Here is a 24,888-nt window from a genome sequence, read left to right as displayed (position 1 = left end):
AGGTTCTGATTGGAAATCCTCAATGCTCCTATGCAGAGCGGGCAAAGATATAAAATGTAAACATGATGACAAGAGGCTACTTATTCTTCTTACAGCAGACTTTGACAATTAAAACTTCTACTAGGGTGGGGGAATTAAAAGTAAAATGAAGTATTATCAGAGACTTCTATTGAAGAGAGTGCTGAAAAAAATTCAGTATCAACTCTTCATTAAGTTCCATAGTGTTAAATTTAAAAAGGGGAACCTTTAAAGCCTGAAAGGGGGTCTAACTGGTGGTGTGGTGGTTAAGGTGGCTGGATCCCACATGGCCAACCCTAATGATGTTACTGGACAATTTGAGAAATATACTGGGCACTTTGAGAAATACACTGGGCATGTGTGTTTGTGTGTCCAAGATTACGAGGGAGAAATGGAGAAGGGATTGTTGTATGAACTTTTCCAGTGGGGGGACTGCTTCTCCTATCTCCAGCTCCTTTTCCTTGGCAAGTGCATGAGCCTTCTGGGGAAAGAGGGGGGGGGACAAAAAAAAAAAAAAAAAAAAACCTGAAGAGTAGTTTTAAAGGAAGTGCCGGAAAAAGACAATTGAATAGGCTTCATTAAATAAAAACACTAATCAAGAACCAGGATAAGCTTCAGTGAAAGTTTAAAAGGTTCTTAATTTCTAGCATGAGGTTATAGACAGGAAACATCTGATGTTCCATCAAAATTTTGCTTGGAAAAATGCCAAAAGCCTGTGTCAATATTTTTCTGCTTACAAGTGGGGCTTCTGAAGTTCTCCAGGCTAATCAATTTCCTTTATATTTTCAAGTAAATAAATCACTAAAAGAATCAATCCACAAAAGTTAGAGCCAATCTTGCTAAATCCTCAGAGTTTTGCACAAAAATAGGAAAAGACTGTGCCTTGTGTCTCTGTGTATCCTTACCCCCCAAATATAATACTTTTTTCAAGAAAGTTAGGATAGAGTAAATAAAATAGCTTAATATAACTGAGATAGTTAGGGAACACTAAAAACATGCAAAGAAGTATTAAATTTTGTTTGTAGAAAACAAAACCAAACAAGGTTTGTGCTAGAGAAATGAAAAAAATTGAGGAAATGTTGTACTAGCTTGAAAAGAATTAATGAAAATAATGTAATTCAAGACAGGACTTGAGTAGTCACAGAAAGACGAAAAAAGACTGGCTCGGGGTCAGAGGAGCATAACGGAAAGATTCTCAGTATTATGCAGATCTTCTTAGGAATACATTTCATGTATATTCCCAGGTCTAGTAAGATGTCTTTGTAATAGTCAATGAATAATTTATTTATACTGTAAATTACTATATTAATATTTCATTACTAAGGCATACCAAAAATTTTAAAGTGCATCTTCTTCTTAATAAATACTTGAGAATAATATTCTATAACAACCCATACAAACCTGTTCTCATAATGAAAATGTTGGAAAAAACAACTTGCATTCTGGAATAAAACTTTGTGTGTTCTATTGTGATTCTTCACAGAATTTGAATATAGCATGACTCTCATCAACACAGATAAAATTAAAACTAAAAAACAGCTCGTTTAAAGAATTAAACGGAATTTTTATGTATTAATGGAAAAAATGTCCCCTTTGTATTAGGAAAAACATACATTGATACCTACACAGCAAAGCACATATAATTAGTGATGTATTTAAACTTAATTTATATGACTTCTGTTGGAGTTCAGAACATGATACAATAAAGAAAGTATGAGATTTTGGATGCTGAGTACTTTGAACTGAAGTAAAATAGAAGAAGAACTTTAGAAGCAAAGTCTTTCTAATCACTTCCCAGGAAGTGGGTAACAGAAACCAGAATTCTTCTTCTCCAAAGTAAATTCTATGAACTAGAATTTTTTCCCCACATAGTAACGTCAGTATCTTCCTTCTCCTTCGAAAATCCTCATTTCGGACAGGCCGTGCTCTATACATGAGAGGAAGAAATGCTACACACAGAGGCCAAAAAGAACCTGAGAAAACAGACCTTGCAGAGTTTCCTCCCTCAGACTTTTAAGTATTTTAGATCAGACCCTTATTATCCAATCATATCTTTTTCTGATTGTCCATTCTTTATCAAACCTAAGGATAAAAATAGATGTTTTCCCCTGGGTTTTTGGGTTTTCATTTTTGAAGCCTTCCATGTCATACAAAACTTTGATTAAATAAGTGTATTATGTTTTTCTCCTGTTAATCTGTCTTTTGTTATGGGACCGTTGACCATGATCATTAAGATGGTGGAGGAAATGGATCACAGGTTTTGTCAGTATAGTTGTCTATTCTAAATACATGCAACAGTAACTTCTCATTTTCTTGACATTATATTTAAAATGATATCCTTTGCACAACATATTCTTCTTCAAAATAACTATGTCCATTTTCATCTAAATGATATCAAAGTTGGAGTTTTTAAAATGTCAGATTTTGAAATCCAGTTAATGAATTTCCCAGATACAGCACATCACTTAAATGTTCTAAATCCATTCCAACTGTATTTATTACTAACTAAAAGATTCACTCCACAGTTACTGCCCAATGAAAGATTAAAATACATACTTTTTTCTCATTTATTTCTATTAAAGCCTCAAAAAGCATATTTTTCAGGTAAGACACATTGAAACAATCTGCAAATCAGTTAATAAGAAGCATATAATTATTAATTTGAGTATATTCATTTCCTTATAAATCAATTTAAAAATAAAGTCTTTAAGTTTCAATCTTTTCCTTCACCACAAAACTGGCAAAAATATGAATTAATGTAACAGGTGGGCTCATGTGGTTTTAATAGCAATGAAATATAATCAACTGTCTCATATCATATTTCCAGGAAAGCAAGCAATATTTAGACCTAAGCATGATCCTTAGGCAACCTTACTATTGGCATTAAAGTGTTCAAACTCCCCACAGGGACTATATATCTTCTGGCCTTGGGTTTAATTGAAACTTTAAACAAAATATATTACCTAGTTAATGCAGCTGAACTAGATGTTGGCCTTTGTAGTATATAAACTAATGCCTAGCAAATTAATGTCTGTAACCATAGTACATAATGTAAAATTTATTTCAAGTGTGAAGAGTGAAAAGAAAAAAATCAAATCACTGTAGTTTTGTAATGAGAAATGAACTTTCAGGAGCAAAATTTATAGTGTTTTCCTAATAAATTTCAGGTATTCATTCTTTTTGATACAGCAAAAAGTTCATCATTTCCTTATATTGTTTGCTATACATTTCACAAAGTCAAGGTCTAAAATTTCTCAACTTCATATTTTACCTTTACTGGTGAACTCTATATACTTACACAGGTCTCCTGCTTTTGCCTTTTCCATTGATGAAAAATTAAAGTAAATGTGAAGCTAATATTCTTCTGGAGCTATGTAGATTAATAGCTAATCCAGTTATGTGGTTATGTTCATATTTGTAGGACTGACTCACTAATTTTCAAGAATGTCAATGGAAGCAATCATAGGAAAATTGCCAGAATTCAAAATAGGGGAAGCAGGTGGTATAAAAAGCTTAACACTACAGGAGTGTTAATGCTTCCACACTTGAAAGATGTGAAGTTCAAATCTCACACAGTTAAAAACCATCTCTTTCACAGTCAGCATGCTAAATGCCTCAAGCAATCCATTTCAGAACTACTCATAGAAGAAAACATGAAGCTTGTCAAACATCATGTCAAAACTTTACTGTGAATATCTCTATTCTAAGTACATTCTGGAACGAGGTGAAATACATATATACATACAGAATAATGCAACAAAAATAATGACTCTGCTAAAATATAAGCCATACAGAAGGCGAAAGAGCAATAGATTTCTATTATACCCATGCTATCTACTGAATCCAACACATAATATACTCCAGGTAGAGACAGGATGAAATTACAACTAAGGAATTTTGCATTTTGTTTTCATAGTAAGGTATATCTGGCACCTTCTATCAGTTCTTCTTATCTAAATAATAGTAAAGACTAAGACACCATGGGTAGCTTTTTCATTATACAAGTTTCTTCTTCAATAATACAAGTCTAAAATTTGTACAAGAAACTTATACCAAAAACTACTCTAATAAATCCACTTGTGTCTCCTATCCATTGCTCCTTTTTTTGTTCTTTGGGAACAACCTAATAAAATCTGGAAAATCTCTCACAAATAGAGTCATTTTAAAGAGCTGAAAATTAAATCCAAAGAATGTTCCCTTCTTACTGGAGAATTAGAAGGGAAAATATTTTTTAATATTAAACCTATATAAGTAAACGATTGTTAGCTGAGGGATAATTAAGTAAAATATATTCTCCAATATAAAGCTGGAAATTAAAAGCAATGAGGATCCATATAAATCAAAACAAAATAAAATTGAGAATTATCAGGAAAATATCAAAATGATACAAAGAACATAAAGATAAATAAGATAATAATAATAAAAAAAAACCCAATGAGTTAGGTCATTGAATTGGGATCTGGATTCCACATGGCCAATCACAATTTGAATCCAGTCCCAGTGGCTTGAAAAACTTGCTAGACCATGTATGCGGGCCCAAAATCCTGAAGGAAAGCAGAGATGGAGGAAAGGAACTGCGAAGTGACCATGTCCCTTTGGGAGGTGATTTCTCTTTTTCTTTCCTGCACTTGTAAGTTTCTTCCAGCAATTTAAAATGAATAAATAAAAAAGATTCTTAAAAAAAAAAATAATGGAGCATTATTATGTAATTCCCTTTAAAAAAACAAAATCTATACCTAACAAAAATGCTTGTTACCCATCATAAACACATATATTTGTAAGAGTGAGTCTGTATGCATACTGTAATAGTGGTTTTACCTTTGAAATTAAAAAGCTTTTTGTTTTATTTGATCTAGTCAATGCAGCACAACGTATACAGTTATAGACAAAATATTTTCAGGGTGAAATTATTATTATTAGTTTTTCATCTTATTTAGAGATATTTACTTATTAAAGAAAGGCACTAGAGAGCTCTGGGATAATTATGAATCTCCTAGAAAGTTCCATGATAGCAGTGACCATATCAACTATATACATTTCATCGGACCACTACCTCTGTACATACCGCTCAGCAATTCCAAACAGAACAAAACAACCCACTCTTTTTTTAGACACAGAGATTATTCTAAACGGTGATTATAGACTGCAATGACAAGGCAGTAATCCGAGATTCTCTCTTATTCCGTGCAACACATTATGCCCCTTTGTTCTCAAGATACATTCTTTAGATGAAATGGCCTAAATCGCTTGTATAATTAAACTCAACAATTACTTTGCATTGAGAAAGCTGAGTAATTTTATTTTAAGTAGTAAATAGGCTTAAAATGACCTTTGGGATTGGAAGAGCTCAAACTGATAAAAATAATTGGAAGTTACAGCCTAATTTAGTTTCCTATAATCCCTTAGGATTATTTAAAAGCAATGCTTAAGTAGAGATAATAAGGAAATAAACAATTACAGAGCAAAGAGAGAAAAACAGAGGATTCGCAAATCGTTCTACACTAAGAAAATATTTTTAATATGCTGTATATTTTATGCATCTGTGACGAAAACACAATTTGTAGATTTTTTTTTTAACTGAAGAGGTTTAAATATATTTTGTGACTTACTGATTTCATCAGATGTGTAAAGAAAAGCTATTTCAACATAGTAAAAAAATTCCACATCCAGAAACTCAGGCAAGCTAAACAGAGAAAGCATTTGAATTTAAGTCAGCAAACTACACTTCTGGCTCCAACACAAACTGTTACTGTACATTTTATGCCATCTGTGACGAAAACACATTTGTAGGATTTTTTTTTTAACTGAAGAGGTTTAAATATATTTTGTGACTTACTGATTTCATCAGATGTGTAAAGAAAAGCTATTTCAACATAGTAAAAAAATTCCACATCCAGAAACTCAGGCAAGCTAAACAGAGAAAGCATTTGAATTTAAGTCAGCAAACTACACTTCTGGCTCCAACACAAACTGTTATCCTGAACAGATCAACTCTGCTCTTTGGGTGTTAATTTTCTATCTTGTAAAATATAAGAGAATATGTTATAAGCAATTTTAAGATATGAATCTTCCACCTCTAACATTCTATGACTCTAACAATTACACCTATAGTTTGATAAGAAAGGAAACAAAATTGAGATCCAGTAAATGTTTATAGTAAGTGTCAGAAAAAAACTGTCTAATCTGGGGACAAGGCAGTGGCACAGCAGTAATGCAACTGGACCCATGTGGAAAGTCATAGAATCACTTCCCGGGTGAATGCATAAGGTCCTGATCCTGGCTGGCTAAGGCTAGGCTAGAGTGGATTGTGCCATGAAGACTGTTCGGAATGCCTCTCTTTCTCTCTCACTGAAGAAAAAAATAAACTTAAGGAAAAATAAAAAGAATTTTGACAAAGTTTATAGGGAAAATACATGACAGAAAAAGGAGAAATTTCAACCTAAACATGACAATTTTAATTCAGAGAGAGCACTCTTTTAAAAGAATTAAGTATATTAGCATTAACTGAGGATGCTGTTTTACTGTTATTTAATAGAGCTAGTGATAAGAGTTTAACTGTGGTTGCTGAGAGAGAAATTTAAAAGGACTTGGGAAGAAAATACAGCAATTCCAGACAGGAAAAATCTAAATAGAATTCCTACTGAACTTCGGTGACAGCAAGGCCACTATTATGGGAAAAATCTTATCTCTGGAGTGTTCATACTTACATTACTAAATACACAGAGAACTGACAGAATATACAATCACTGAATTTTGGAGTTTAAAATCCCAAAAATGATGATAACCATGGAAGGTCAAAACACTTCCCAAGTTGGGCATTGGGGCCACTATGATTACCTTTAAATGGATACTACCATTACAGACATCTTATAGATGGGGAAACAAGCTTAAGTAATTTACCTAAGGATGCTCAACTGGTAAGTGTCAAAGCCATGAATGCAGCCCAGGCTGCCTTCAGATACCACATTATCTCCATAATCCAAACTGTTCTCTCAAGAAGATACTGAGGCTCACAGAATTGAAGACACATAACTGGCTAGGAGTAATTTCAATGCTATTATGAAACCTGGTGTCTTAATATGTCATATTTTCTCATACCTTACTACTTACAACAATGCAGGTGAAAGTTTAATTTTTGTTTATGACATAATATTTAGTTTTCTAGTTTATGTTTTTTTCTGTTTGTTTCTAATTCACCTAATCTGGATGAGAATATGTTCTTCAATTACTGTTACTCAAACATCTTAGTCCTGTGAAACCAAAGAGAAGGAAGAGAATACAATTTTTAAATAATTTTTTTCAAGTACTTATAAACTGCCATAATAAAACTAGCAATCTTGGAGGCCGGCAGGTGGCGTGGTGGTTAAGGGTACTGGACTCCCACATGGCCAACAGTGGTTCAAGTCCCAGAGCTGGTGACTTTCTTACTTTCTTTCTTTCTCACTCTGTCCCTCTCTGGTCAAATTTTTAAAAATAATTAATAAATTTATTAATTAATCAAGTTAAATAATTATTTTTAAAAGAATAAAAAAATAACAGTCTTAAAATAAAATATGAAGAAACAGGAAATGGTGTTGTGATTAATGTGGCTAGATCCCATATGGCTGAGTATGTGGTTCAAGCACCAGCTTAAAAAAACATACTGGGCATGTATGGATGCATGTCCAAAATCCTAAGAGGAGAAGGAGAAGGGATTCCAGTGTGGTCATCCTCCCTGAGAGGTATTTTCTCTCTGTGTCAAGCAAGCACAAATGCCCTATAGGACATTTAAAAAGAAAAGAAAAAAATTAAGAAATACAACAAAACATGGAAAATTTTAAGAAGTAATTTAATCAAACTTGTTATTTCCTACTAATACAGAAATGGGGAAAATGTATTCATCTGATGTTCAGTATCTATCAACTGGCATATTGCACCCAGTCACTTAAGACATTCATAAAATGTTCATGGAGGGAGGCAGGGCAGCAAAGAATTAGAGTGTGTTTTTTTGTTTTTCAAAGCAACTGCAGTGAATTTATGTATTAAACTAATAACAGTCAAATTCAATTGTATTTTCTGACTATATATTCCTTTATTTCTCCTGACCTCCAAAAAAAAGAAAAAAAATAGAATGTGGAAAAAAAACCAAAACAGTGTTTTTACTAAGACATATATGCACTGGGGGTAGTGGTAGTAAAGGGGTAAATGAATTAGACATGAGGAAAATTAATACTTTCAGGAGAAATCTAGCCAGACATTACAATCCATCACTGATCCCTAAAGGGCACTAATAATATGTAAATGTGAGAATGAGAAAACACATTCAAGGCTGTTGATACACTTGATAGGATAATCAGCACATGCTGACAGACTAATGAAACTGATGAACTGATAGGCCAGCTTATCTCCTAGTCCATTTTTTTTTCTTGTCAAATGGAGGCTAATCAAAATGTATTAGGAGTTTAAGCAAACACTCGGGGGATTTAACCCATTTGATTAGGAGGTGAACTCACTCCCTGAGAAAATTATAGTTTCCTGAACAACTGAAACCATAAAACCTCATCGGCTGATGGACCTTCACATAAAATTAAACAGGAGGCAGCCACCATAATTATAGAAGAAATCTGGAATTTTAACTGACATTAGGATCCTCCCTGCAAAAAATTGCTAGGGTACATTTCAGTGTCTCAACAAAGCAGACACCTCTTTCTATAATGGAAAATAAGACAAAGGATAAAGGACTACCCCCTAAGGACATACTCATCTTTTGCCGCCTGTGTGTGCTCAGCATTTGAATAATCACAGATCCCAAGGTACCAGATGAATTTTCAATCAAATTTATTTACATAAAATAATTGAATGAATTTTCTGAAATTACTAATTATAATGAATGCCACCACTTCCCATTAACAAGGAAAACACCACATGCAGTCTGTCGAGAAGAATCTCAGAGTCCTATCCTAATTTAATGAACGATGTCTTATTGGAGAGCTGAGGAAAATTGAGATAGGTACATTTAATGAAAACAAGATTTAATTTTTAGTAATTATATCAAAGAGGAAAAAAAAACAATTAGAAAACACTCTAGTGTCCTGTTTAACATGAACATTAAATCACTTTTCTGCTGCATAGGCAAACTAGGGGTGGAATTTCCATATACATGAAATGACTATATTAACCTCTTCCAAGTAATTTTATTTTCTGTTTACAGACTCGTGTCACATTCACTCTGTGAACGCTTTCTAAATTTTCTGTCATTTTAAAAAAAGAGAACATGAGTGCTCCTACCAGATGTATATTTTCTAGCTTGAGGAGATTTGGATTTTTTGTATATATTCTCAAGATAATGAGCTACTATCAAATTTCTCAGATCATAGAATACAGAAGCATAAAATAATCCTAAAGAGCATGTAATTTTATCTCATTTGTTTAAATATATGAGGAAGGCCTAGAAACAGTAAACAACTTATCCAGGTTTAACAGAATAGGAAAAATTTGACCAATCTGTATTTCAGACAAAAAAATATTTGAGGACAAAGGCAACCATTACTCTTTTTTCAGTTATCTGGGAACAGCAATGTTAATCAACTATCTTAAACTTTGGGGAATTTCCCCCCCAAGAGTTGCATGTTGAATAGATAGTTTTCAGTTGTATCTACCACCCAAAAGCTGTGGTAACGATTTCCTACAAGGCAGCTAGGTATCAAAAACAAGTAATAGGTGGATATTTATGAAAATTCTTGTATCTCTTTTCAGAAGTTTATTTACTTCTTCCATGAGAGAATGAAAGAGAGTGGGTGCAGTAGGTAAAGAGAAAGAAATAGGCACTTCCAATGGAATCTCCATGACATGATCCATACACAGCCTTGGCCAGCCAGGATCACAGGGATGTGCACACATTCTCCAGCACGAACAAGGAGGCCCAGAGCAAACCTGGGACGTCCCGCATGGGTACATCATTGCAGAGCACTGAGCTACCACTGTGTCACCGTCTAGCTTCAGATTTCTCATCCCTGACTCCTTGTACCTAGAATAAAATCCATGCTTTAGATTTATATTATTCCTAAGATAACTAGGCTAATTCTTTAATGTAGAAAAAGAATAACTGTGATAGTTCATTTATAGTCTTCAGAGTCTTGTTGTTATTTAGAATATTACTCTGAAAAATTCTGCTGAGGGGCCAGCAGAGGGCCAAACAGTTACATTGCTGGTCTCCCACGTGGCCAACCACTGTTTGAGTTCTGGACTGGTGGCTTAAAAATCACACTGGGCTCATGGGTGCAAGCCCAAGATCCTGGGAGGAGAATAGAAAAGGGATTATGGTGTAGCCATCCCCTCTAAGGGGTAATTTCTCACTCTTTCTCACTGTCTCTGTCTTGCTCGGTCGCTCGCGTGCTCTCTCTCTCTCTCTCTCTCTCTCTCTGGTGAGCGCACAAGCCCTAAGGTAAAAAACTCTTAGGGAAAAAAAAAGGATGAAAGAAAGAAAAAAAACCTGCTGAGATTTAAGGCCTGATCATCATAAAAGCACACATGGGCTGGCTCCAGTATTCATCTTTTATAAGTATAAAAGTTCATGAATCACTGTATAACAGCATCTTTACATTTTTTTTAGATTTTTTCATAGAGCACATGTGTTCATGAAGAGAGACAGATAGAGAGAGGGAAAGTGAAAAAAACACACTACAGGAGGGATGACCATGATGCCATCCCTTCTCCACCAGTCATCTTTCAGGATTTTAGGTACATATACACACATGCCCAGCATGCCACCAGGTCCAGGACTCAAACCATGGAGTAGCCATGTGAGATCCAGTGTCTTAAGCAGCATGCCACCTGCTGGCCCAGCTTTAAAGAATCTTCTGATTAGGAATATAAATAACATGATGAACACCGATCATGACTTTGATAGATTCATTATAATGTATATATACATTATCCATCTCTAAACACAATTTTTAAATTGCACTTATGCACAAGATATTACTTTCTGAGCTCTAGAGTCTAGCTAATATTTGATATGAAAATGATTTTGAGAATCCCTTGCCAATATTCTGGAATCTGGCCTACTGGTTGGGAATCAATATGTTAATGCATTTATTTGGTAATGTCAGAACAAGTATATTCTAAGAAAATTTGAATCTAATACCCAATTGTGAGCAAGGTTTCTATGTGAGGAATAATAATAATTTATTAGAAGTGTATTGAACACAAGCACAGGTTTTAATTTCTCCACAGTTCCCTAAAACATCAATTAAAATATTAATGTTTAACTTACCCATCATGTTGTACAAGCTCTGTGGGGCAAACTGCCTTGGCATTTTCTGAATTGCTTCCTTGTATACACCAAGAGCATCCTAATTTAAGAAAAATAAGAAAATTAGAAATAAATCTTAAGTATAGAGATATTCGCTGAAAATAAGATAACAACATTCTTCCCAAGTAAAAATCTCCACTGCTATTTCTACATGTTTCATTAGAAGAAAATAAATGGGCTGTCCTTGGTCAGCACACTACCTCAATTTCACGAATGACGTGAAGTCAGTGAAGAATACTGTAGGTTAACAAGGAGTCGATGTTAGCAGTGCTCTTTTAATATTAACTTTCCCATTCACACAAATTACTCAATTAAAAAAAAAAACAAAAGAAAGTCATAGTTGGAAGTTATTCATTAGTCATATAAAGTTCAAATTATTATTTATTTTACATAATTTTTATTTTATAATTTCTTATTTACATTTAGTTACTATACGTCTTTAGAGCATACAATGTGACTGTTGAAAGCGTGTGTGCAGTGTGTGATAATCAAGTCAAGGATGTTACCATATACATCATTTTCAACAAAGAACCTTATATTCTTGTGTCTGTTAAGTCCTTTTTCTCCTGAGTCCCTCCCACTCATACCATACCATATCTAGTATCTACACTTGACCTCTCTACTATTATGTCTAAAACCTTCTCATTTCTGCCATAAAGTTAGCCAGACTATAAAAGACAAAGAGGGTACAGACCCACTCAGTATATACCAAATGTCTGTACTCTATGGCATAGTTACTTTAAATAAGGCAATTCAGAGAGATCTAAATAAAATATCAGAAGAAACTTTTTTTCCAGCTGCTAAGGCTCACTGAAATTATTGTCTTTATTTATTTATTTATTTATTTATTTATTTTCAATTGTTGAGTTGTTACAATACTCTTGCTTCAGCTTTCTGAGCAACCGGTATCACAGGTGTATAGCCATCATTTACTGGCTCCTTCAGGCAGGCACTGTCAGCCTTCCCGTTCATTAGAACCACAGGCCTACACCACTGAAGCCAGCTTTTAAGGTAGGCCAATGATTGAACCTGGAACTCCCACGGAGCCTCAGCCTGCTCAGTGGCAGCATCAACCAGTGTATGCTATAGTGGCTAGGCCTAATCACAAAATGATTCCTTGTAATTATTTTAAAAGTCCTATCTTTTAAAATCAATAAAAGTCTATAAATTATGTCCTGGAACATAAAATAAAAGAACTTTTAGGCAAATAAGTTTGAGAGCTATTAATAATACATATTATTACCCTTTCTTGAATAGTCACAATACATATCGACATATAATTCCTTTGAGAAACTAGCACGGAAAAACAGTCTGCTAATTTTTTCTTTAGCAGAAGTTTTATTTTCAAATTATTTTGATTACAAAAACATTCTTTTTTTCTATTATTCATGACAAAATGAGTGCACACACATGAGAGAAAAGGAGAGAGAACCATCCTCTACAGGGACTTGTCACACTGTAATTCCCTTCTTCTGGTCCTCCTGTCCATCAACTCTTGGACACCTGCATGCATGCCTGGCATGTTCCAGGTCAATCGAGCTGGGAATTCCCACTAAGGTCTTCATGTAGGATATGACTTGTCTCTAACAGTCCATCACCATTATGTCATGAAAATGGCTCCACAAAACCATCACCAAATGTGAACATGCATTAGTGTCTCAAAGGACAGTAGTGGTCCTACAAGGGGCTGTGGGTTGGAAAACACGGAGACTGGATCCAAACAAATGAGAAGGGAAAGAAAGGATAGAGAAGTTTGGGTCAGACCTCATAGTGTCCCTGTTCATGATAGAGTTTCCCCAGGTTGTACAGACAGCTGGTAACAGAGCTCTTGTGTGCATGAGGGTCCTTCAGGTTTTCGTCCGGGATCTCAGAACACTTTAGGAATGTTCGCCGGGCTTCCTCTGTCTTCCCTTGGTTCATTAGAATAATACCAGTATTTAAATATGCAGCTGAGGGAAAAACATAGAAAGAGAAGTCTAAGAAGAAGAAATCAATATACATTGTGAATAAATAAATGTATTTTTGTTTCACTTCATTTTCTTTGGATTATATCTCATGTTACAGAAAACCAAGAAATAAATACTAATGGAACAAATACTTCCAGGATTAATAACAGTAGAGAGAAGTGCAGGCATCACTGAAAAATAGATGAAACTGTATCTGTCCTCGAGAAACTCCAAATATTTTTTAGTTTAAAACCTACCTGGATAAATGCTATTGCTATGGTAATGTTTTTAAAAATGATAAATGGAAATCATAATAGGAATTTGAGAGAATATAATTTTTGGAGTTTCATAATGTAAATAGCAAGTGTTAGAAATAGGTATACAAGTGTCACTGTTGTTTTCTGTGTGTGAGGCTGTAAGTTAACAAGACAATTTGCACCATGAAAAGAGGTATTTAAAAAAATTTTAAGAAAGACCTGAATATTACTTACAAGCCAGGGTAGGCCTGCTCCCAATGGCCAATTTATAATAATGTAGTGCTTCTGTAAACCTGCTGTTCTCCTGTAGAAGTAACCCTCTGCATGAGGAAAACAGAAATTTGGAGACAGGATGGCATTACTATACATAAAACCACAAATTTGTATTTTATATTCCAAAAATAAAAATGGTTAACAGTCCAATAAAAATTCTGACCTGGTACTATAAAAATAAATTCTAAATAGAAGGAAATTATTCCTCAGGAGGGAAAATACTGGATAGGTAATACTGGATGGGTATCAGTAATGTTTATGTTATATTATAAAGAATTAAATACTTTCAAAAAAACCTTTTACCACCATTGAACTTTCCCCTTTCTAGCCATCTTTTCTGTCCCACTAGAATTACTAACCACTTTCTTTTTGGAGCGTGCCTCCTTTCTCATCACTTCAGAAAATAAACTTGTCTAAGGTACAGAAATATATATGGAAACATGAAACATGAGCTGCCTCTCACTAGAAGTGTTGCCTGAGAAATACTAATCCATGACTATGTGAAAGGCAATAGGTAAAAAGGGTCAGTAGCGGTGGGTGGGGGGGAAGAGAGTCAGAACTTAATCAGATGCTATAAAGGAACAAAGAAAAAGATTGAAGACTCCATATTGCTACTTTCTTGCTGTTTGGATTTAGTCAAATAAGCTTGAATTTCAGAACACTGTGCAAATTGCAGTTTGCAGCTATGAAACAGACCCTATGACTCTGTGGGCCTCTCTAAGACGCTCCTTAAGTATATTATATGCAGCCGCATATAATATCACATCTATTCCACACCGCACCCTCATGACCGAAATGAAAAGCAATTGCAATCAGGTCTATGAAAATAAGGTGTCAGGGAATTGAACTAAGTTCAAAAAGCTCTTAAAGAGGGCTCTTTGGCCTATCCCATTTTCTTGTAATCAGTAAGTATCTTACAGACTTTCGGCAAATCTACCAGGGCTGAGTACTGCTGTTATCACCTCAAATTGCAGATTCAATTTGACAGCTGTTGAGGTTTTTGAAAGGCTGGTAAAATGATGTCTGAGAAAAAGAGAAGGCTACTTAAAAAAAAAAAAATTGTTGAGTATTTGAAAATAGCTTATTTTTAATGAGCATCTTGAAAAAATGTTTGAATAAAATCATTTTGAAATTAAAGAATGCTCACTTGTGTCAACTGGATATGTTATCAGCCTCATTATTCCTGATATTTGCTAAAATAGTCATTTATATTCATCAAAAATTTCCCAAATACATTGAGGTTGCTTACTGTATATTTCTATAAAAAATTTTTTGAAGTCACAGTTAATTTGATGATATAAATTATCTGCTGTTGGTCTGACCCACGAAAGCCTAGTGGTTAATGGTGTCATATCCCACATAGGCAACCTTGGTTCAAATCCCAGTCACAGGGGCTTGAGAAACACTCCTGGTACATATGCATGTGTGCATATGTCTAATGCCTCGGGCCCCATTTACCCCTACATCCAATTTCTAAGGTGTGACCTAACAAAACAGTGCCCTTGTATGATGTCCTCTCAACTATAGCACGTGAGACTACTGAATTCATCTTCCTTCCTGAAACTCTGACTTTATTGGGATTAGGTACTCAAGCCTCTCCTAGCTCGCTTATACTCTTGAGACCACCCTACCCAGAATGAAGAAAGTGCCTCATCATTCATATACTCCTTTAAAGAAGTTGGTGTTTCACAGAATTTTGTCTTGGTCTCTTCCCTTAAATGAAAATCACAATGAGATACCACCTAACCCCAGTCAAAATGGCTAAGATTAAAAAAAAGTAAATAAACAAATGATAAGTGCTGGCGAGGCTGTGGTGAAAAGGGAACTCTCCTACACTGTTGGTGGGGATGTAAATTAGTACAGTCACTGTGGAGAACAATACGGAGGTTCCTCAAAGACCTACAAATAGAACTACCACATGAACCAGCAATTAGACTCCTGGGTATGTAAGCAAAAGACAGGAATACATTCAGTCAGAAGAGTACCTGTACCTCTATGTTTATTGTGACATTATTCACAATTGCTAAGACATGAAACCAACCCGAATGTCCATGAACAGATGAATGGATTGAAAATGTATAGCAAATATACACTATGGAATACCACTCACCCATAAAACTAAACGAGACCCTGATACTTGACAGAAAGTGGACAAATATGGCAGATTTATTGCTAAGTGAAGCAAGCCAGACTATGAAAGAGAGGCATTGTATGTCCTTACTCAGTATATACCATATGTCTGCATTCTATGGCAGAAACTGAAAAATTAGGGGCCAGCAGATGGTGTGGTGGTTAAGGGTGCTAGATTTCCACATGACCAACTGCAGTTCAAGTCTTAGACCTGGTGGCTTGTAACTAACTAAATAAATAAATAAATAAATAAAGTTAAATAAATAATTATTTTTAAAAAAAGAAAGTGGAAGAAGACACAAAAGTATGGAAAACAACTCTGGATACTAGAGACATTGTGGGAGGAGGGTAGGAAAAGGGGGAGCATGAAAGAAAAGGAATCAAGGGGAAAAAGAAAGAGGCCCAACATTTAAGGGATACAAAATGGAAAACTATCTGTTGTTGATAACATACACGATAGTATCTTTAACTGGACTAACATACAGGGTATTGATGCTGGAAAATTCATTTTACATGCTGTAATGATAATTCAGTGATTGAATGTATAAAAAAATTTAAAAAAAAAAAACTGCACATACAGAATTTGGTAACAGGGTCAGCTCTATTCCCAGTAGTGAAGGAAGCCAGACCCCATGTGGCTGAGTACAGTTTGAACCTTGGACCCAGCACCTTAAAAATATGTCAGGCACATGTGCATGCGTTCCACAAATCCTGATGGTTTAGAGGAATGGAGGAGAGAGGACTGCAGCAAGGCTATGTCCCACTGGGGGTGTGTTATCCCTCTGTCTACCTGTCTTTGGTGAGCACATGTGTCCTTTGGCCATTAAAAATAATTAAAATCCATAACATCCACTCAGAAATAAATAAATAAGATAAACAAAACTAAACGAAGAAAAATAACCTCTAGTAATTAACACCATCAAATACTTTAGTTGTTAAATCAAAAACCAGCTTATTACTCTTGTGTCTTCATTTTCCTCTCAATTCCATGTTGTGTAAAGTCTCCAAAGCCCACTGACTCTTATTTTCTAAGTCTCTTTATTCTGCCCCTCAAAGGTTCATCTTTATAGCTCTGTCAGAACCCTCTTTATCTCTCCTGTCACCTGAGTAACTGCAATAGCCCACTAATTAGTCTCCACATAATTACATTTCTAAAGGGCAGAAATGCTATTAGGCTAGACAGAATGAAATGAGAGGGATGAGCACCTATCTTTGACAATGCGCCTAAAGACCATAAAACTTTAAAAATGATGTACTTAGCCTCAAAGGATCCCCAATGTTGATGTATGACATTCCTGTCATTTTCCAATTCATAAAATATACAAAGAAGATAAAGTGATCATAGTGCAATAACTACACCTAGACAATACTGTCTTGCCTACTCATTTTTTTGAAGGACTCTAGTCACATGGAGCCAGATAGTGGCCAAATTTTCAGGATTAAATGCAATGAGGTTCTTTGATTTAGATACTACCATCCTCTACATCATTTGAATAAAGTTAGCAATAGAGTGAGACCAAGTTAGATGGCTATTGTGAATGATTTCTCATGGGCTGAGGATTTAATTGAGCATCATCTATGCTCTGGCATGGATGCTGCAAACGAGAACAAGACAGAGATGCACTCACCCATGGACATACAATCTACTGGGGGAGACAAATAAGGAAACAAACGGTGTGGAAAATTACTATACTAGAGGATAGAGGACCAAAATAATCCCAGCCCAGGAACAAGAGGTCACAGAATCCAAGTGACATTGGCAGAGGCTTGGAAGTGCACTGCAATAAAAAGTGTTATTACCAGCCTTATGTTACTTAGAAAAAAGGTTCAGGGAATTAACTAATTCTCTTTAGGTTTCATGTTTAATAAGACGCAAAGCTAGATTTCAAACAGTTCCTATTTACTAAATCTCATGTTATTTACTAGAAGTAAAAAAGGAAAAAGATAAAATGATTCCATTATTGGTACATGCATACTAGGTTATATTTCTTTTTGTTCTAAAACTCTCCAGATTTTATATAGCATTAACTTGCATTGATATGATGAAAAGGAATCGAGTTCTATTTTGGAAATTCAGGATGAATTTGAGTCAATCCTAGCATTATTATGATGAAATTTTTGCTACTGCTCTTTTCCACATTTATAGAACCCATGTTTATGTCATAGAAGATACAACAAAGGGATGGAAGTAAGGCATTAATGGCACAAAGAGGTGTGGTGTTATCTGTTGAAGATATTTCGTAGTTTTATCAATAGAACTAGGGAGAAATGTTCACCTGTTGAAATATCCATTTTGTAAGACAAATAATAATGTGATTGAATGTATGGAAGAAAATGAAATGGAAAAAAATAATTACCAAAACACTGTAGTGGTAATAGTAGTAACAGCTAATACATGTTGAGCACTTCACATATGTTAACTTATTACTGACAATAATCTTATCACTCCATTTAACAAGTGATAAACCTTGGGCAAGAAAAAGATAAGGAGCACACCAAAGGTCACACAACTAGTAAGAAATGTGTCAAAATGTAAGCTGGGAGATTGGCTGGTTATGATACTTATGAGAACCTACACAGATCTTTCATAACAAAGCGTTTCCCATAACTGCTTATAATGGAAGACTTAGTGTGTTTATATGCTGATCATGTCAATGAAATCTTCTGGTGTCTGTATATACCGAAAACAAGAACTTATTTTAATACACCATCAAGCCAGAATATAATTAGAAAAATTTTAATCCATATTACATGATAGTGCCTTACAATTATGGAAATGAGCCCACATTACATATTAATGTGGTTACAGTGCTTTGGGGAAAAGAAATGCAAAATCACGTTAGTGATTTCTAACTTGTAAGTGATAAGGTTGATGTTATACATTTGTTTGTATAGGTGCATATACTATATTGTGGAGGGAAAATTAATTCTTTCAAAAGAGTGAGAGATGGCAGGGCTGAGGGAGACAAGCACCCTCAAAAAGATCTCTTGCTGCAATCCCCTCAGCCCCTCCCAGCCAACCAGGATAATGGGCATATGTACCAAGATGTGTACAGGGCAACCAGGGAAACCAACCCATAATCAGTCATGTAGATTCAGCTTCACTTAAGCAGAACATAACCACTATACCACTGAGCTAGACTTAAGCATTTTTCAAAGAATAAAATATTGTATATCTCAGATTTCTCCTCCATTATTTTTCAGAATGTTCATTAAAATTAAGCAGCCATTGATGTATAAAATAAATGGGGAAAATAATAGAATAAATGTTTGTCTTAATCAAAGAAAGAATACATTTGGACATTTGAGCCAATAATACTTATTCTCACACTTAAATTCTAGAAAATTATTTTGAAAAAAATAACAAAATGTTCTCCCTTAAATCATTTTAGCTTTTTTATGTTCAGATTTTGTTCACGTGTTCTAGGGATGATCATTACATGCACAAATTTTATTTTCCTTGTGAAAGTTTTGTCTATTTCTTCTCCCGTTTCCCCTAACAACCAATCAATCATTGCCTAAAATATTGCCATTTAAAGAGAAAAAAAAAAAAAACATAATAGGTCTGCCATGAGAACTGAGATCTAAGGATTTCAGAGATAACCCTCCACCCACTGAGTGTCTAGACAAGTTTAAGTGAAAAGTTGCCAAGATCCGAATACTATTTGGATCCTCATATTCCTCAACTCCCACTGAATCTGCAACACAAAGGAAGAAACATGCAACGCCAAAGAGTTTTCAGACCACATTCTCCTATGCACCTCTGATCGCTTAGATTGATCTTCTAGAAATTAGGAAGAAACGAATGACTAGATGACTAGAAATCACCACAGTGGCACAAGAAATATGCAAAACCAAGAAACTACCTCACCCTCAAAAGAAAAGAATAACTCCTCTTCATCCACAGACTGTACAATGAATCTCATGGAAATGTCTGATAAAGAATTTAGAGTATTCATAGTGACAAAACTAACAGAGATAGAAGAAAAGAGAGACAATGAACACCAGAAGAAAAAAGCCAATGAGTTTCAGGAGGTGAGAAAGTTCTTGTGAGAGCTGAAAGAGAAAATTCACACCATAAAAAAGAATCAAATGAAACTGCTAGAGATGAAGGCTGTAATATAGTATGTCAAAAGCTCCTTTGAAAGTCTTAAAAGCAGATTAGATCAAAAGAAAATCAAATCTCAGCTGTAGAAGACAGGATTGTTGGAGTAGTAAAATCTACCATGAAGACTGAGAAAATAGCCCCCCAAAATGAGAATAATATATGAGAAATACTAGATGTCATCAAATGTCTAAACATCTGGATAATTGGTGTCCCAGAAGGTGAAGAGACTAATAAGGGCATTGACAATCTATTCCATGAAATCCTGAAAGAAAACTTCCCAAACCTAGAGAGGCATTCACAGACCCAGACCCAAAAAATACAAAGGACTCCAAATAGGATCAAATCAAAAAGATCTTCTCCAAGACACAATATAGCCAGAATGACCCAAACCACAGAAAAAGACATGATACTCAGACTTGCAAGATAAAAACATCAAGTTACCTACAAAGGATATCCTATCAGGCTAACAGCAGACCTCTCATTGGAAACAATATGAGCAAGGAAATAATGGGAAAATATATTCAAAGTGTTGAGAAAAAAATTATTTCAACCAAGAATATTATATCCGGCAAGATTATCCTTCATATGGGAAGAGAAGACAAGAACATTCTCAGATAAACAAAATGTAAAGAATTTAGCAGCACCAGATCAGCTCTCCAAGAAGTTCTGAAGGGAGTGCTATCCCAGGAAAACTAAAGTCAGACACACAGAAATAAGAGTTCTAAAACAGCTAAGAAAATGGCCAGTTTAATGGTAGGGACAAGTCCAGAATTAAATGTTATCTTTCAGAATTTAAACAGAAAGATTAGACCATGACAGAAGATAAAGTACACAAGTTTGAACTGGTGAAATAGAATTGTATGACTTTTTACTAAAACATTACTGACCTTCTATGCTTTGTTTTCCAGTGTTAAGGAGTTTTGTCTTCTCTCAAGTTGTGGACAGGTCCATATACCTACTATTCAAACAGCATCCTAACTTGTTTCCTGACTTAAGTATTAAGCAAAGTTCTCTCAACATTTTTTAAAATTTTTATTTATTAAAGCTAAAACTGTCTTTCTTGAAATTAAAAATATATTTTAAAAAATGCCTATTTTGTAATCATAGTAAGCTATATAGCCTAGTTATGTGCTATTTTATAGTATGTTGATTCTACCCACAGAGTTTCATGCCTAAAGTCAACTTTGATTCACAGATATGTATATATCAGCTGAACTTACTATTGTAAGTATTTAGATTAATTAAGATATTTTGTGAACCAATTCAATGTGGGAAAGAATAAAGGAATGGAAAGCAACTGCAGATACCAGAGACAGGGTGGGAGGAGGATGGGAAATGGTAGAGGGTGAGAAATAGGGGGAAAATATATATATCCAAGAAACAAGAAGTGGGAAATTATTTGTTTATAATAGCATGTATGATTAAGCCACTTTACAGTGTATTCTGGCTGAAAAACTGCATTTGATGTGCTGTGGTGATGTTCAGTGAAAGTATGTAAAATAAATAAATAAAAATTTAAAAATAAAAAAACATAATAAACCTGTAGAATTTTATTAATAAAAACTAGTCAAACCAATGGTAACAGCAGATTGAGCTAAGTTAGATGCAAACATTAAGTGTAAATAGGCATGTAAATCCCTAGCTGGTTCTAAACACCGACAGAGACAGAAGGAGAACATTTATTTAATACAGTGGTTCTCAACCTGGGGAGACGTTTTCCCCTAAGGGATATTTGGCAATGTCTGGAGACATTTACAGTTGTCACAACTGGGTGCATACTCTTGTCATCTAATGGACAGAGGCCAGGGATGCTTTTAAATATGTCACAATGCAAAAATAAAAAATAAAACCAGTTACTCACTGCAAAGAATAATCTAGCCCAAAATGTCAGCTGTGCTGAAGTTGAGAGACGATGACTGTTTCATATTAACTGTTAAAAATATCTTCAGAAAATAAGGTCCTTGTGCTACCAATTAAACATGATCTCTACAGAGAATACAGAATATAAAAGTGCAAATTGAAATTATTTTTCAGTAAAAAATCTACCATTCCTACTGTTTTCACCAAAAAAAAAGGCAAAACGGAACCAGCAGTTGGCATAATGGCTATGTCACTGGACTCCCACGTAGTAGACCCCAGTTTGCATCCCAGACCCGGTGGCTTAAAACTCATGCCAGGTGCGTGTGCGTGCGTGCCCAAGATCCCGAGAGGAGAATGGAGGAGAAGGGATTGCGGCGTGCCCATCCCCTCTGGGGGGTGATTTCTCGCTTTCTGTCTCTCTCTCTCTGTCTGTCTGGCGAGCGCATGCGCCTTATAGCGAAAGCCTCTCCAAAAAAAAAAAAAGGCAAAAGAAAAATATTTTCTATTTTTTTTTTAAAAAGTCATCCCTTAGCCACCTCTGTCAATACTTTGAAACAAATTGCCAGTGCCTCTTTTTAATAAGCTTGCCCCCTAGATAGTATTGACAAAACATTCAAATGGTTAAGTAAAGTGATCTTTTGCCTCTGGTTCTAACAAAAGTCTTTTAAAATAGTTGAAATTTAAGTGGTTCAAAAGTAACTATGCATAAAGCAAATCAGAACACCGAAAGTAAATTTTTCAAGAATATGCACTGCAGCAACTACACTGACCACTCAAGATGCAGAACCAGAATGCTGCTTACAGAGACCTCATGCCTACAAAACCGGGCAAATGCTAAAGGATAGTAGGTTTCCTTCTTTTTCCTTTATTTCAATAATGAATAATTTGCCAGACGCCTACAGTATCTTGACAGTAAGATTACCAAACAATGAATAAGTAATTTTTGAAAGAACTGTCTCATGGTGAAGACAGATAAGCAAACAATCACAATAATATTGTAAACAATGACATGATAAGGCCCAGCAGGTAGTATGGTGGTTAAGGTGCTAGACTCCCACATGGCTGACAATAGTTTGAGTCCTGGACCTGGCATTTTGCTTTTTCAGTCATCCCTACCCTCTAGTGAGCACACATACCCACCAGTAAATTTAATAATAATAAGTAATAATAAATAAGTAATTTTAAAAAGGAATGCCATGATAAAGCATGAAGTGTTTTAGGAGCCCATAAAAGGGACACCTCAAAATGACAGATCAAGTTAATTTCCTAGAGAAGAGAAACAAAGAATGAAGTCAAGAATGCAGAAAACAGCATTTCAGAAAGACCAAGCCATGCATAAGAAAACTCAAAGTAAAAGGGGTTGGAAACCAGTCAGAGTAGTGTACATACTAAGACACTGTTTGCAGGTTGAGACAATGTGGGAGGCCCAGGTTTAATTCTTATACAATGAAAAAGTGGTGAATACTGAGGTGAGTCTGAAGTCCCAAAGAAAAAGAGAATCTCTAGTTGGAAGCTAGCCTGGGAAACGTAGCTAGATATTATTTTAAAAAGAGCCAGGCATAATGTTGAATCCCTATAGTCCTAGTCAGGAAGCTGAGGCAGGATGATAGTGACATTAAGACCCTGTAGAAGGAAGGAAGGAAGGGAGTAACTGTCAACATTTTTAACCTAAAAATAGCACTGATGGTAAGCTTCGTGAAAATTAAATGACAATCTATTTAGGTAATATTTAGGAAACTGAAGACCAAAGGATAAAAAAATTAATTGCATTATGAGAACAGATTTCAATAATAGTCTTGCCATTCCCTGGGCAATCAAAATAAGTCAGACAACAATGTCTATAAACAACAGGTCACAAAGTATTTAATAATGCCTAATACCCAATGAGTGAAAAAAATTCATTTTAAATTAAAACATTTTCTTAAATTTTATTTTGTTTGACAATCCTTGGACACAAATAGGAACTGAGAAATTAAGGGTTTTTTTTTTTTTTCCCTCTCAGAGATAAAATATAAATTGTAGGAGTTCTATTTTTTCCTCAAAGTATTTACGCAGTTAAACATCCAAAGGAATTTAGTTAACATTAGTTGGGATTATATTTGAATTTTCCATTAACCTAAATTTCCTAAACAAATTTGCTAATTTAGCTAAAACTAAAAATGAGATTTTATATGGATGAAATCAATGTCCTTTTAAATGAAGAGTATTATAAATAAAAGTAGTAAGTTTTTACCACTTGAACTGATTTAAGTAATTTCAAGGTTAAGAGTGCACAAGAGTTCAGTTTAAGTAGCTATTATGTAGTAGCTGCTATGTTAGGTACTAAAAACATGAAAGGAATCATAATCAATCATGAAATACAACCATACTTTGTCCAGTGAGATGGAATTACAAGTGCCCTGTGCAGCTCTAGGAAATTCCTTTAAAAAGGAGAGAGTATGTCATCCTTGAGATGGTTAATTTTGAATGTCAGATCGAACTGAAGGATGCCTGGAAGGCTGATGACACATTATTTCTAAGTGGGTGTGAGAGAAGGTTCTTAGACAAATTGGCATGTGAGTCAATGGTCTGAAAGACTAAGACCCAACCTTCAATATGGCCATGCACTCTCTCATCAGCTGAGAGCATGGGATGGACAAATGGAGGAAGGAGGTGATATGTTTCTTCTTCTCCTCATCCTATTCCTATCCAACTACCTACTTCATCCCTGCTCCTCCACTCAGCCTTGTCTTTCTTCCTGTCAGCTCCAGACCCCTGTTCCCCTCCAGTCCCACAGTCTCCGACTTCAACATTTGAACTTGGACACTGTAAACTTCCAAGGCCTCTTTCAGGCCTCTCAAACTGTACCTGCTTCAGAGACTTCAACTGCTTCACCCCATTTATAGACAGCTACTTACTATGGGACTTCACCTTGTTTTGTTATTAAATTTATTCCTATAAATAATCTTTTCTTTTACATGTGCTTTTATCCTATCATTTCTGTGTCTTTGAAGATTCCTGACC

The 24,888-nt window shown here is 35.0% G+C and overlaps 1 protein-coding gene across 1 annotated transcript in view; it reads right to left on the bottom strand.

The window, feature by feature from the left end:
- The window catches only part of TMTC2 (transmembrane O-mannosyltransferase targeting cadherins 2), a 339,285-nt gene that overhangs the window by 151,338 nt on the left and 163,059 nt on the right, over positions 1-24,888 (bottom strand). The window contains exons 5-7 of the mRNA XM_006145516.2: positions 13,749-13,834; positions 13,076-13,260; positions 11,273-11,351 (exon numbers count right to left, since the gene is read on the bottom strand). Of these exons, the coding sequence (XP_006145578.1) occupies positions 11,273-11,351; positions 13,076-13,260; positions 13,749-13,834 (350 nt within the window). The remainder of the gene's footprint in view (positions 1-11,272; positions 11,352-13,075; positions 13,261-13,748; positions 13,835-24,888) is intronic.

This window comes from Tupaia chinensis, unplaced genomic scaffold (assembly GCF_000334495.1).
Source record: "Tupaia chinensis unplaced genomic scaffold, TupChi_1.0 Scaffold000148_1, whole genome shotgun sequence".
Taxonomy (NCBI): Eukaryota; Metazoa; Chordata; class Mammalia; order Scandentia; family Tupaiidae; genus Tupaia; species Tupaia belangeri.
This window is presented reverse-complemented; position numbering and strand designations above follow the sequence as displayed.